Source organism: Rhineura floridana, chromosome 3 (genome assembly GCF_030035675.1).
Source record: "Rhineura floridana isolate rRhiFlo1 chromosome 3, rRhiFlo1.hap2, whole genome shotgun sequence".
Lineage (NCBI taxonomy): Eukaryota > Metazoa > Chordata > Lepidosauria > Squamata > Rhineuridae > Rhineura > Rhineura floridana.
In genome coordinates, this window is record NC_084482.1 from 139,023,372 (window position 1) to 139,037,432 (window position 14,061).

Sequence of the window (14,061 nt, forward strand, 5' to 3'; positions counted from 1 at the left end):
TGTTTTTACCTTAAAGCTGGGTTGGCATGTCCTCAGCTTCTTGCTTTTTATATCAGTAATTGAGCTGGCCTCTAGCTGTTTTAACAGATCCAGGTTCTTTTTAAGAAGTCCAGAATCTCTGTACAAGTAATGTTAATGTTCAGTTTCACCTGCAGCTTGGTGTTGAGGGGATCCCTTCTAAAAATCATAACGATCTATAAGAATCCATGCCTCAGATCTACTTTTCTTTTCTTTTTTTACCATGGCAGTGCTGGGAAGTGCCAGATCCTTGATTTTTATGGTTTAGTCAATGGGAAAAGATATGATCTTTGATATGATGGTTGTTTGGGGTTGGGAAACTGGTGAAAAATGTGCAATTTCAAGAGGATCTGTTTAACGGATCTGATGTATGTGAGGACCACCTTTGCCACATCCTTATGAAAGGGACATTGAGTAAGGTGCGGGAACAGCTTCATGGCACTGGGAGAAGTCCTCAGGAGTGCCATGGTGATCAAGGGCACCGTGTTGGCAACATCAGAAACATATTTTATATTTTTTAATGATGTATATCCCTCTTTGTAACTTAGTTGGACTGTGATGGAATGGATATTGTGGAGAAAGAACGTATCTATGATATGACTGTCTGCATCTCTTAGTCCAGTGGAGGTTAGAGATACTGAATAACACCTGACCGCCACCACCACCCCAAAGCATCCGGGAGGGAAGAACATTCGAAAGTCTTATTATGAAAAAAAATGTAGTGCCAATACCAGTTTGAACATCTGCCATGCCTCTTTCACACATATCTTTTCACAAGCAACATTTGAGTCGGAAAGTAGAGACTGCTGTTACACTTGGGTCATGTAATTGCCCCAAGGATTGGTAACTCCAGCCAGGTTGCATTTAGTCAATGATAGGCTTATGCTGACTATTTCTTCTTAACTTTGTCAATCTCAAAGAAAACTGTATTACCTTGATCTTCAAAATACAGAGCTAGAGCTTTCCTTCCTAAAATGCAAACATAAGGTATTAATAGTAATTAACATACATTCCATTCTGTTGGGAAAGAAATTCCATATGAAGAGAAAGTATCCATTATTTTTCTTTCTAACACACCATAAAACTATCTTTACTTGCATCAGGAACACTTTCTTTTGTTAACCTTTCTCAAACTGGCAAGCGGCTGCTCTCTTTCAAGGTACATGTGTTGGCCACTGGTGATTTACCTTGCATAGTAGCTGTAAACAAAGGGATCACAGTCATTACCAAACAAGTCTTTGTAGGAGCTTCAAAATGTTTAATACTCCCTCTTTTTATGAAAGGATGTAATTTAGACATTAAATGAATATATTTCAATATGGCTGCAAATTTCCTAAGTTAGTATGCTGGGAATAATTAAGGCTTGTTGATGTTTTTTTTAAGCACTGAAGTCACCACTTAACTTTGGAAAGAGCCCAAGTTCTCAGTAAAAGTCATTCAAAGTTTAGTTCTTTGAATTTAGGAACCAAAAATATGCATTACAAAGTTGTGCTTGAGGAAAATAACATATTTTAAGCCTAAAATGTTCAAGAAATGTTTAATGCTTTTTACTTTGACTTTTAATGCTTCTGTGAAACTATGTCATTGGAAGTATTCATGGTCTCATTTTGTTTAACATTTTGTTAGACTCCAGATGGCATAATTTAGGGTTCAGTATTAGTGTTTATTTTCAAAACTGAAGTCATTTGTTGAAACATGAATTATGCCAGAGAACTGTTGTTTAATAATTGCCTCATCTAGCGGATGTTTACAAAGAGAAGGTGAATCTGAGGGGGGAGTATTTTACCCTAATTGGAATATAGTCCATATGCCAATAAATAATCTAGATTCTTATTATTTTTAAGCATCAAACTTTCACTATGTACATATATAAAATACACATGAAGCTTTATTTTGAAAATGTCAGATACGAACATAACTTTTTTCCATAAAGTAAGGTGAAATGAGATGTCAAAATCCATCTAATGAGTTCAGTAATGTTAGAAGTATGTTGCTCAGCTTGCCAAAGAGTAATGCCGTAACTTTATTGATACCATTATGTTTACATCAAATGTATTGAGGTTAAAATAATAATTATTATTCTCTTTTTCAGGACCAAGTGTTTTCGTGGAAAAAAGGTCCATGGGGAATATGAGATCAAAGTTGAACAGGTACCAACTAAACAATTTATTGTCAATTTTACACCCACCACTTTTTTCTATTTTTAAATATTTGTTATTTATTTAAGTGATTTATGTACCACCTTTTTCACAAACCACCAGGCAGTTAACATCAAAATCAAATAAGATTTTTTTAAAATATATAAAATCCACAAAGTAACACAATCCTGAAAATACACAACAAGCAGAGCTTGGAAAAGTTACTTTTTTGAACTACAATGCCCATCAGCCCAATCCAGTGGCCATGCTGGCTGGGGCTGATGGGAGTTGTAGTTCAAAAAAGTAACTTTTCCAAGCTCTGAAACTATTCTCTAAATAGCAATTTGCTAATAGGAGCAACAACAACTAATCCATTTGACGTATCAGGTATCTCCTTTTCTAAATGCCTGCCAAAAAAGGTGCATCTTCACCAACTCCCTAAAACTATAAGGATATGGGCCCAGACACACCTCAGTAGGAAGGGAGTTCCTCATGCAAGTTTGGAGGTTGCCAGCGCCTGATTAACCATGGCTGGGCTATACCTATTTAAAAGTGGTCATAGTTTGCACACCAGCCAAAGCCAGGGGTAGATGTTCTTACCCATCAAGGCCACCTGAGCCTCAAGTGACAGTGATGAATAATGATTCCAGGAGCACTCCTAAACTATGCACCTGCTCATTCAAGGAGAGAACAGGTAATTCTGCTAACACTCAAACATGGGAAATGCCCCCCCAGCACCTTGTCTTGTCTGGATTAAGGTTGGGGTCCACTCGCTGGTCCTGATGTACTCGCATTCTGTTGAACTGGAATGCAGTTGCATCCCATCTTTGTTTCCACTAAGTTCTGCTTTCATCCAGTTCTATTTAAGTATGTAGGAAGGAACAAGGTAGAAGGACATTTAAAATATTGCTATTACTGAGATGTAGAGAGTCTTGTTCATGTTAAGGAGATTTTATAGGCTCGTCTTAACATGGGTGAGACTCTGGAGACTTTCCTTTTAATCTCTTGTGATTGAGCGAGTGGTGGCTAAACAGTTACAGACACACTTGGAGGAAGCAGATTATTTAGATCCTTTCCAGTCGGGCTTCAGGACTGGACATGGAACTGAAACAGCCTTGGTCGCTCTGGTGGATGATATGAGGAGGGCGTTGGATAGGGGTGAATATACATTCCTCGTCCTCCTGGATCTCTCAGCAGCTTTCGATACCATTGACCACGGTATCCTTTTAAATCACCTGGAGGGATTGGGAATAGGAGGCACTGTTTTACAGTGGTTCCGTTCCTATCTCTCCGGCAGATATCAACGGGTACCATTGGGGGATGAGGTTTCAGACCCTTGGCCTCCTAATTGTGGTGTGCCACAGGGTTCTATCCTCTCCCCCATGCTATTCAACATCTATATGAAACTGCTGGGAGCCATCATCAGGAGTTTTGGGCTGCAGTGTCACCAATATGCGGATGACACGCAGCTCTATCTCTCATTTAAATCTTCACCAGAGTTGGCTGTGGATACCTTGTCCAATTGCCTGGAGTCCGTAAGTGGATGGATGGGAGAGAACAGGCTGAAGCTTAATCCTGACAAGACCGAGGTGTTGCTAGTGGGGGACAAGAGAAGGTTGGGAAATTTCGACTTGGTACTTAATGGGGTGAGATTACCCCTAAAGGACCAGGTCCGCAGCCTAGGGGTCATTTTGGACTCCCAGCTGTCTATAGAGGCTCAGGTTGCGGCAGTGAGCCGGGCAGCTTGGTACCAATTACATCTAGTACAGAGGCTGCGACCCTACCTTCCTATTCATCTGCTCCCACGGGTGATACATGCCCTGGTCTCCTCTCGACTAGACTACTGTAATGCGCTCTACGTGGGGTTACCCTTGAAGACAGTCCGGAAACTGCAGCTGGTACAGAATGCGGCGGCACGCTTGATAAAGCAGAGCCGTCGCCGGGATCATGTCACCCCAGTGTTGATAGAGCTACACTGGTTGCCAGTTGTATACCGGGCCCAATTCAAGGTGTTGGTACTAACCTTTAAAACCCTATACGGTTTTGGCCCAGTTTATCTGAAGGATAAACTCCAGTATCACCAAATATGCCGCCAAACAAGATCAGCCTCACAAGACCTTCTCTCAGTCCCACCGGTGAAAACAGGTAGGCTGGTGCAGACCAGAGAGAGGGCCTTCTCAGTCGTGGCCCCCACCCTCTGGAACTTTGACCTCCGACATGCCTCCTCCCTGATGGCTTTTCACCGAGCCTTAAAGACCTGGCTATTCAGGCAGGCCTATGGGATTTCTGGGGCGGGTTAGGTTTTTATACTGTATTAATTGAAGGATGGTTTTAGATGAATTGATGTTAATATTGTGATTGGTGATTGTATATGTTTTATATTGTATTTTATATTGTTGTACGTCACCCAGAGTGTCTGTTAATTCAGACAGATGGGCGACTAACAAATAAAATTTTATTATTATTATTATTATTATTGTATTTAAATGCTGTACTTCCAGACATGTGTTGATTCGCTGTTATTTCTAATCCCACCTTTGCTGCCACCCCCAAGAATTCTGGAGTGGAGTCTCCTCTATTCTCTGCCTGCACTAGACTACTGTGGTTGATAACCTGTGAGCTTAGGTGAACTAACGTTCAACATACAAGGACTCTATGTAGACACAAAGAAAGGGAGAAACTAGGAACCTTTAATCCTGTGCATTCACTGGCATGCTGGCCTTGCCGCTATCACAATGTATAATTGATGAAGGGTTTGTTTGTTTTTTAAATTAAAGTGTCAGGAAAAGCTACAGAAATTTGAAGCACTCAGGATTGGTCCACAAAGAGAGTGGACATATGGACTTTTTTGGCAAAATTCTCACCCATCCCTGGTCTGGATTCAGCTTCAGTTTGTTGGCCCACAGCCAACTGCCTCAAGACACTTCAAGACTTGTACTGCTTTTCTTGATACCTATGAAACAGAGAGAGAGAGCTGCAGCTCCCCTGAGGATTGCTCCCAGAAGCTTCCTATAGCCCGTATATAACAACTTGTGTCATATATTGCTCAAATACAATACTCAGGTTGACAAAGGACTACAGTGAAATTACATATGCATTTTTACATAAAACCAATATAAATGAGGTCTACAGCTTGTAGATCTACAACTTTCTTCTGGAGTTGTACCATGACTGGTACCATCTTAGAGGTTAGCTCTTATATCAAATCTATTATAAAAGGGGCTTAAGAGGAGTCAACATTGATCCCATATGACATTCAGAATTGTTTGTATGGCGTTATTTTTTAAAAAACTCCATAATGATGACCATTTTACTATTTTGTAACCATAGATTTGTATTTTATTTGTGGTAAAACTCTCTTTAGCACTTGTCAGAATAATACAGAATACCAAGCTACCAGGGTGAAAGAGTTTAGAGTAGGTTGATCCATTGTGTAGTCAAACTTGCATATTGCTCCTGGCTATAAGAACATAAGAAGAGCCTGCTATCTATCCTGAATTTTCCAACATTCAGCTTCATTGAATGTCCACAAGTTCTAGTGTTATGAGAGACGGAGAAAAACCTCTCTCTATCCACTCTCTCCATGACATGAATAATTTTATAAACTTCTATTATGTCACCTCCTACTTGCCTTTTCTCTAAACTACAAAGTCTCAAATGCTGCAACCTTTCTGCATGGCCTCATAATCTTTGCTCATTCCCTTTTTTGAACCTCTTCCAACTCTACACCTTTGAGGTGAGGCTACTGGAACTATTGGTAGTATGCCAAATGCGGTTGCACCACAGATTTGTATATCTGCATTACGATATCAGCAGTTTTATTTTCAGTACTTTTCCTAATGATCCCTAGCATGGAATTTGCCTTTTTCACAGCTGCCGCACACTGAGTCAACATCTTAATTAAGCTATGCATTACAACCCCATGGTCTTATTCCTGGTCAGTCACTGTCAATTCAGACACCATGAGCATATATGTGAAATTAAGATTTTTTTGCCCTGACATGCATCACTTTACACTTGCTTACATTAAATAGCATTTGCCATTTTACTGCCCATTCACTCAGTTTCAGTACACCATGTAAACTGGATCACCTCTATCTATATGTTTGTTGTCACTCTCAAAGAACTTTAATAGGTTGGTGAGACAAGACTTACCCTTGCAGAAGCCATGCTGGCTCTGCTTTAGCAAGGCTTGCCATTCTATGTGCTTGGTATTTTATCTTTAATAATATTTTCTACCAGTTTTCCCAGGTCAGATGTTAAGCTAACCAGCCTGTAATTTCCAGAATCCCTCCTGGATCCTTTTTAAAAATTTGCGTTGCACTGGCCTCTTTCCAGTCTTCAGGTATGGAGGCTGATCTGAGGGACAAGTTGAATGTTTTTGTTAGAAGATCAGCAATTTCATATTTGAGTTCTCTGAGAACTCTCTGGTGGATTCCATCCAGACCCAGCGATTTGTCAGTTTTCATTTTGCCTGATAGGTCTAGAACTTCATCTTTCATCACCACTATCAGTCTTAGTTTGAGGAACTAAGACTCCCTTCCTGCAAAAGTTAGTTCAGTCACAGGGATCTGCCCTAAGACAGATGCAAATAATTCATTGAGCTTCTCTGCAATCTTTATGTTTGTTTTTTGCAATGTGATCCTCAAATTCTTTTCTGGCATCCCATAATATCTGCTTGCACTTCTTTTGCGAAAGTTTGTATTTCTTTTTGCCCTCCTCATTTGGACAAGACTTCCATTTTTTGAAGAAAGCTTTCCTGCCTCTAACAGCATCTTTGACTATGCTTGTTAACCACGCTGGTATCCTCTTGGCCTTTGTAGCAGCTTTCCTAATCTGCGGAATACACTCCATTTGAGCTTCTAATATTATGTTTTTAAACAACTCCCATGCATTTTGGAGTGATTTGTTCTTCTTGACTTTGCCTTTCAACTTCCTTTTTACCAGTCCCCTCATTTTGGGGAAGTTTCCTCTTTTGAAGTCAGAAGTGACCATGTTGGATTTTCTTGGCAGTTGGCCATTTATGTATATGTTTAATTTAATAGCCCTATGGTCACTGCTCCCAATCAGTTCAACAACACATCTTGCACCAGGTTGTGAGTGCCACTCGATATTAAGTCCAGGGTCACCGCCTTTCTGGTTAGTTCCATGACCAAATGATCTAGGGCATAGTCATTTAAGATAGCTAGAAATTGTATCTCTTTTACGACTGGAACACATATGCAGCCGGTCTATGTGAGAGTAGTTGAAGTCAACCATTACTACAACATTTCCTCATTTGAATGTTTCCTTGATTTCATTCTTTATCTCAAGATCTCCCTGCGCATTTTGACCAGGGGGATATCACCACCAACGATTCTGTGATGAGTCTGCCCCTTGAAATTTTTAGCTTGCTGGACTCAATGCCCTCTTTCTTTCTTTCTTTCTTTCTTTCTTTCTTTCTTTCTTTATTTATTTATTTATTTATTATACTTGTATACCGCCCCATAGCCGAAGCTCTCTGGGCGGTTTACAGTAACTAAGAACAAATACAATTTAAAATACATCTTTTAAAAAACAATTTAAAACAATATAAAATACATGCTAAAATGCCTGGGAGAAGAGGAAAGTCTTGACCTGGCACCGAAAAGGTGTTGGCGCCAGGTGCACCTCATCGAGATCATTCCATAATTTGGGGGCCACCACTGAGAAGGCCCTCGTTGCCATTCTCCGAGCTTCCCTTGGAGTAGGCACTCGGAGGAGGGCCTTTGATCTTGAACATAGTGTACGGGTGGGTTCGTATCGGGAGAGGCATTCCATCAGGTATTGTGGTCCCAAGCCGTGTAAGGCTTTATAGGTCAAAACCAGCACCTTGAATCGAGCCCGGAAACATAAAGGCAGCCAGTGCAAGCGGGCCAGAATCGGTTTTATAGGTTTGGACCGTCTGGTCCCTGTTACCAATCTGGCCGCTGAATTTTGCAAAAGCTGCAGTTTCCGAACCGTCTTCAAAGGCAGCCCCACATAGAGTGCATTGCAGTAATCTAATTTAGAGGATACCAGAGCATGGACAACTGAAGCCAGGTTATCTCTGTCCAGATAGGGACGTAGTTGGGCCACCAACCGAAGTTGGTAGAAGGCACTCCATGCCACCGAGGCTACCTGAGCCTCAAGTGACAGAGGTGATTCTAGGAGAACCCCCAAGCTACGAACCTGCTCCTTCAGGGGGAGCGCAACCCCATCCAGAACAGGTTGGACATCCACCATCTGGTCAGAAGAACCACCCACTAGCAGCATCTCAGTCTTGTCTGGATTGAGCCTCAGTTTATTAGCCCTCATCCAGTCCATTTTCGCAGCCAGGCACTGGTTCAGCACATTGACAGCCTCACCTGAAGAAGATGAAAAGGAGAAACAGAGCTGTGTGTCATCAGCATACTGATGGCAATGCACTCCAAAGCTCCGGATGACCGCACCCAACGGTTTCATGTAGATGTTGAACAGCATGGGGGACAGAACTGACCCTGCGGAACCCCATACTGGAGAGTCCAGGGTGCCGAGCAATGTTCCCCAAGCACTACCTTCTGGAGGCGACCTGCCAAGTAGGAGCGGAACCACTGCAATGCAGTACCTCCCACTCCCAACTCAGCCAGTCTCCCCAGAAGGATACCATGGTCGATGTATCAAAAGCCGCTGAGAGATCAAGGAGAATCAATAGAGTCACATTCCCCCTGTCTCTCTCCCGACAAAGGTCATCATACAGGGCGACCAAGGCTGTTTCTCTGCCAAAACCAGGCCTAAAATCCAACTGAAATGGATCCAGATAATAGGTCTCATCCAAGAGTGTCTGGAGCTGGCCTGCAACCACTCGTTCAAGGACCTTGCCCAGGAATGGAACATTTGCTACCGGCCTATAGTTATTAAGATTTTCTGGGTCCAGGGAGGGCCTCTTCAGGAGTGGTCTCACTACCGCCTCTTTCAGGCAGCCAGGGACCACCCCCTCTCTCAGAGAGGCATTAATCACCTCCCTGGCCCAGCCGGCTGTTCCATCCCTGCTAGCTTTTATTAGCCAAGAAGGGCAAGGATCCAGCACAGAAGTGGTTGCACGAACCTGTCCAAGCACCTTGTCAACGTCCTCAAGCTGCACCAACTGGAATTCATCCAACAAATCGGGACAAGGCTGTGCTCTGGATACCTTGCTTGATTCACCTGCTATAATACTGGAGTCTAAGTTCTGGCGGATGCTAAAGATTTTATCCTGGACGTGCCTAGCAAATTCATTACAGCAGGCCTCAGATGGTTCTACCATGTCCCTGGGTCCAGAGTGTAATAGCCCCCGGACAATTCTGAAGAGCTCCGCTGGGCGGCAAATTGATGATTTGATAGTGGCAGCAAAATATTGTTTTTTTGCTGCCCTCACTGTCCCCAAAGACAGCTTATCATAGGCACTTACCAGTGTATAATTGCATCCACCAAGAGTTCATCTCCATCTGCACTCAAGCCGTCTCCGATACTGTTTCATCGCTCTCAACTCTGGGGTATACCATGGAGCCGTACAAGCTCTACACAGGAGAGGGCGCTCAGGAGCAATCATGTCAACCACCTGGGTGATTTCTGTATTCCACAGCTCGACCAGGGTTTTGACAGGAGCGCCAGCCCTATCAGCCGGAAAACTCCCCAGAGCCCTTTGGAAACCATCCGGATCCATTAGTCTCTGGGGGCAGACCAACTTAATAGTTCCCACACCCTTGCAGAGGGGAAAAGCCGCTGTAAGTCTAAACCTCAGCAAGCAGTGATCTGTCCATGACAGAGGGACTGATGTAAGGCCCCCCACATTCAGATCACCAACTCCATGTCCAGTTGCAAAAACCAAGTCGAGAGTATGCCCTGCTACATGTGTTGGGCCAATGGCATATTGGGACAGTCCCTTGGTTGTCATGGAGACCATTAAATCCTGAGCCATCCCGGATAAGGTGGCCTCGGCATGGATGTTGACATCCCCGAGAACCAACAGTCAGGGGGATCTCAACAGTACACCCAAGACCACCTCCGTCAGCTCAGCTACAGAGTCTGTTGGGCAGTGGGGTGGGCGGTACACCAACAGAATCCCCAGTCTGTCCCGCTGACCCAACATAAGGTACAAACACTCCAGACCAGTAGTCACATGGACACGGTGCTTGCAGAGGGAGATGGAGCTCCTATGGACCACAGCAACCCCCCTCCCCAACCCTCAGGTCTACCCTGATGCTGAACCAGGTACCCTGGCGGGCATAGCTGGGAGAGACTGACTCCTCCCTGCTCACCCACCCAGGTCTCGGTTCTACATGCCAGATCGGCTGCCTCATCCACAATTAAATCATGAATGAGGGAGATCGTATTATGCACCGATCTGACGTTTAAGAGCAGCATCCGGAGGCCTGAGATCTGGATGACAGAGCAACCAACAAACCTGCGGGTGTGGGGAGGACCGGAACAAGGCACAGCCATTAAGTGCCTGGGCTGCGTTCCCCTTACCTGGCAAGTTCTCCTCACAACGCCATATCTCCCTCTACCCATCACTACGCTAATTGGGGGCCCTCAAATCTCCCCACTTGGCTCCAAGTCCTCTCTCCCAGGCACGTGACTCAAGACCCACAAAAAGGCAGACAAAGCAGGAGCCACCTCAGCCAGCTGGCTTATGTATCCCCTCCAAAGAAGGGACAGGTGGAAAAAATCAGCCACAGCTGGCTGAGTACCTGGGGCCTGGTCCTGCAAGGCGTGGCAACCTGCAGCACAGAAGTCCAACAGGGAGAGGGTGGTGGTGGTGGTAGCCAAGCAGCAGCAGCAGCAGCAAGCAAGCAGACAGGCAGGCAGGCAGCAACGGCTCTCCTTCCCTGGATGGTGGTGGTCCCCTTTCTCCTGCAGGCACTGGGTCTTTGATGTTGAGAGCTACACCACCTCCGGGCTGTCATCTCAAAAATATTTCTAGAAATGGAAAAGGATTTTAAACAGGATTGCTAACTCATGCCTAAGAAAAGAACTCCTGTAGCAACTTCTGCGCACTTTTCAATTGAGAAAATTCACTTGTCCAAATTCTACCTGCCTGCAGATGTCATAGATAGAGCTAGGAGAATTTACTTTAAATAAAGTGGCAGCTTAGTTAAATACATGAAGAAGAATCTGATCTGACATGTTTAATTATGGAGGCTCTTTTTTTTCTTACAGGCACAATTTTCAGAGGTCAATTTGATAGCTCATGCTGATAGCAATTATGCTGTAGATATACAAACATTCCGAAATGGCACTAAAGTTGTCAGGTAAGTTGTTGTTTTTCCTTCCCAATAACATTGAAAATTAACACAAGGCAGTAGAAAACATAATAATCATGAATGTTGGTAAATCTGCCAGCAAACTGCCATGTAAGTGGTCACTACTTCTGCCACCAAGGCTAAAATCATGGAACATTTACCAGGATAGGAAGTGAACATCTGAAAGTAGAATGTATAGTTAGGGCCATTAGGTGGAGTTTCCCTTTATGAATCTTGTACATAGTGAAATATACCATCCGAAGTTCAAAAACCTCACAGCTAGTTCAGCATGTCCATGGGGCCTGTGCCCCTCTGTTTATCTAGCATCAATTTCTTATGCCATGTAGCAAACCTCTTTTGAATATCTGAAGAATTTCAGAGATAGTTTGTGATAATGGCATGGAGGTTTGCTATTCAAAAGGGAAAGGCTCTTTGGATCTTAGCCGTTTTAAATGGTAACTTAATAAAGAACAAAATATGTAAATTGCTGTATATACATATGTATACTGTATATTATTCCCACCTTTGAGGATCTGAGCATCTCCAGCTTGGGGCCTAGAGGAACTCTGATTAGTTGAGCCCTTCTTCTCAGTGTCCCAGACTCATTCAGAGATGGTTCAGAATCATGTGACTGATGGTTTCTTTAAAGCATTATTTCTCTATAAACTAACTGAATTCAATAGGCTTACTTCTGAACAGATACATGCATGGGATTTCACTGTTAAGACTGCCATTCTATTGGACGCTTACTTAGGGAGCAAATCCCATTAAAATCCATAGGACCTATTTCTAAGTACACATTTATTTATTTATTCATTCATTCATTCAAAATATTTCTATCCCACTCTTCTGCCCTATAATAGGGCACTCAGGGTGGCTTACAATAAAATCAAACATATACATAATAAAAATTGTACACAATAAAGATCACAAAAACATTAAAATAAATTAAAATACATAAAATGCAATTAAAATACATTTTATACACACACACACACACACACATATAGGGAGTGGTACTGAGGGGACTACAGAGGTAAAAATTAACATAGAAGGCATAAAATCAGTGTCAGGTTTTACCCTCAGTCCCTCCCAAAGGCTCTCCGAAATAAGATCATTTTCAAAAGTCTCCGAAAAATCATCAGGGAGGGAGCAGAATGGGCTTCTTGAGGTAGGGTATTCCAAAGCTTGGGGGCCACAGCTGAAAAGGCTCTCTCCCGTGTGCCTATCAGTCTAACATCTTTCATTCCAGGCATGCAGAGGAGACCAGAGACAGATGATCTTAAATCCCGGGCAGGTACATATGGACATAAGCGGTCCCTCAGGTACATTGGTCCAAGGCTATTTAGGCATTTTGAATTGGGCCTGGAAACAAATTGGGACCCAGTGGACTCGATAAAACACAGGGGTGATATGCTTCCTGTGCCGTGCTCCAGTTAACGTTCTGGCTGCTGCATTTTGAACCAACTGTAATTTCCAAACGATTTTCAAAGGCAGCCCCACATAGAGCGCAGTACAGTAATCAAGCCTTGATGTCACCAATGCACGTGTCACTATGGCCAAGTCAACTGCTTCCAGGAACAGACACAGCTGATAGACCAGTTTGAGCTAGCCAAAAGCACTCCTGGCTACCGCAGCCACCTGATATTCAAGCAGCAGGGCAGGATCCAAGGGGACTCCCAAACTGCGGACTTGCTCCTTCAAGGGGAGTGCAACCCCATCCAGAATAGTTTGCAACCCTATCCCTGGCACAGTTTTCCCCTTGATGAACAACACTTCTGTCTTGTCTGGATTAAGTTTCAGTTTGTTAGCCCACATCCAGCCCTTCACAGCCTCCAGGCACTGGTTGAGGATGAGCACTCCCTCCCTACAATCAGGTGGTAAGGAGAGATAGAGTCGAGTGTCATCAGCATATTAATGACATTGTACTCCAAATCTCTGGATGATCTCTCCCAGCGGTTTCATATGAATGTTAAAGACCATGGGAGACAGAATAGAACCCTGCAATACCCCGTAGGCCAACAGCCAGGGGGTTGAGCAGTAGTCTCCCAGCACCACTTTCTGGGTCCTATCCATCAGGTAGGACTGGAGCCATTGCAAAATAGTGCTTCCAAATCCCATCCCAGCTAGACAGCCCAGAAGGATACCATAGTCGATCATATTGAAGGTCGCTGAGAGGTCCACCAGCACCAACAGGGATGCACTCCCCATCTGATTCCCGGCATAGGTCATCAAGCAGGGCGACCAAGGCATTCTCAGTCCTGTTGCTAGGCCTGAAGTCTGATTGAAAAGGGTCTAGATAGCCCAATTCATCCAGGAAAACTGTCCCACTACCTTCTCAATCACTTTTCCCAAAAAAGGGAGATTAGAGACTGGGAGGAAGTTGTTAACATCCGCAGGGTCTAACGAAGGCTTTTTTAACAAAGGTCTTATCATAGCCTCCTTCATCAATGTTGGCATATAACCTTCCCTTAAAAGGTAAAGGTGTCCCCGCACTTGTAGTGCGAGTCGTTTCCAACTCTTAGGGTGACGTCTTGCGACGTTTACTAGGCAGACCATATATATGGGGTGGGATTGCCAGTTCCGTCACTGGCCTTTCTTTACCCCCCAGCATATGCCAGGTACTCATTTTACCGACCACAGAT

The 14,061-nt window shown here is 43.6% G+C and overlaps 1 protein-coding gene across 1 annotated transcript in view; it reads left to right on the forward strand.

Annotated features, from left to right (window-relative positions):
- The window catches only part of SYN2 (synapsin II), a 376,832-nt gene that overhangs the window by 182,308 nt on the left and 180,463 nt on the right, over positions 1-14,061 (forward strand). Inside the window, exons 2-3 of the mRNA XM_061621995.1 lie at positions 2,111-2,168; positions 11,334-11,425. Of these exons, the coding sequence (XP_061477979.1) occupies positions 2,111-2,168; positions 11,334-11,425 (150 nt within the window). The remainder of the gene's footprint in view (positions 1-2,110; positions 2,169-11,333; positions 11,426-14,061) is intronic.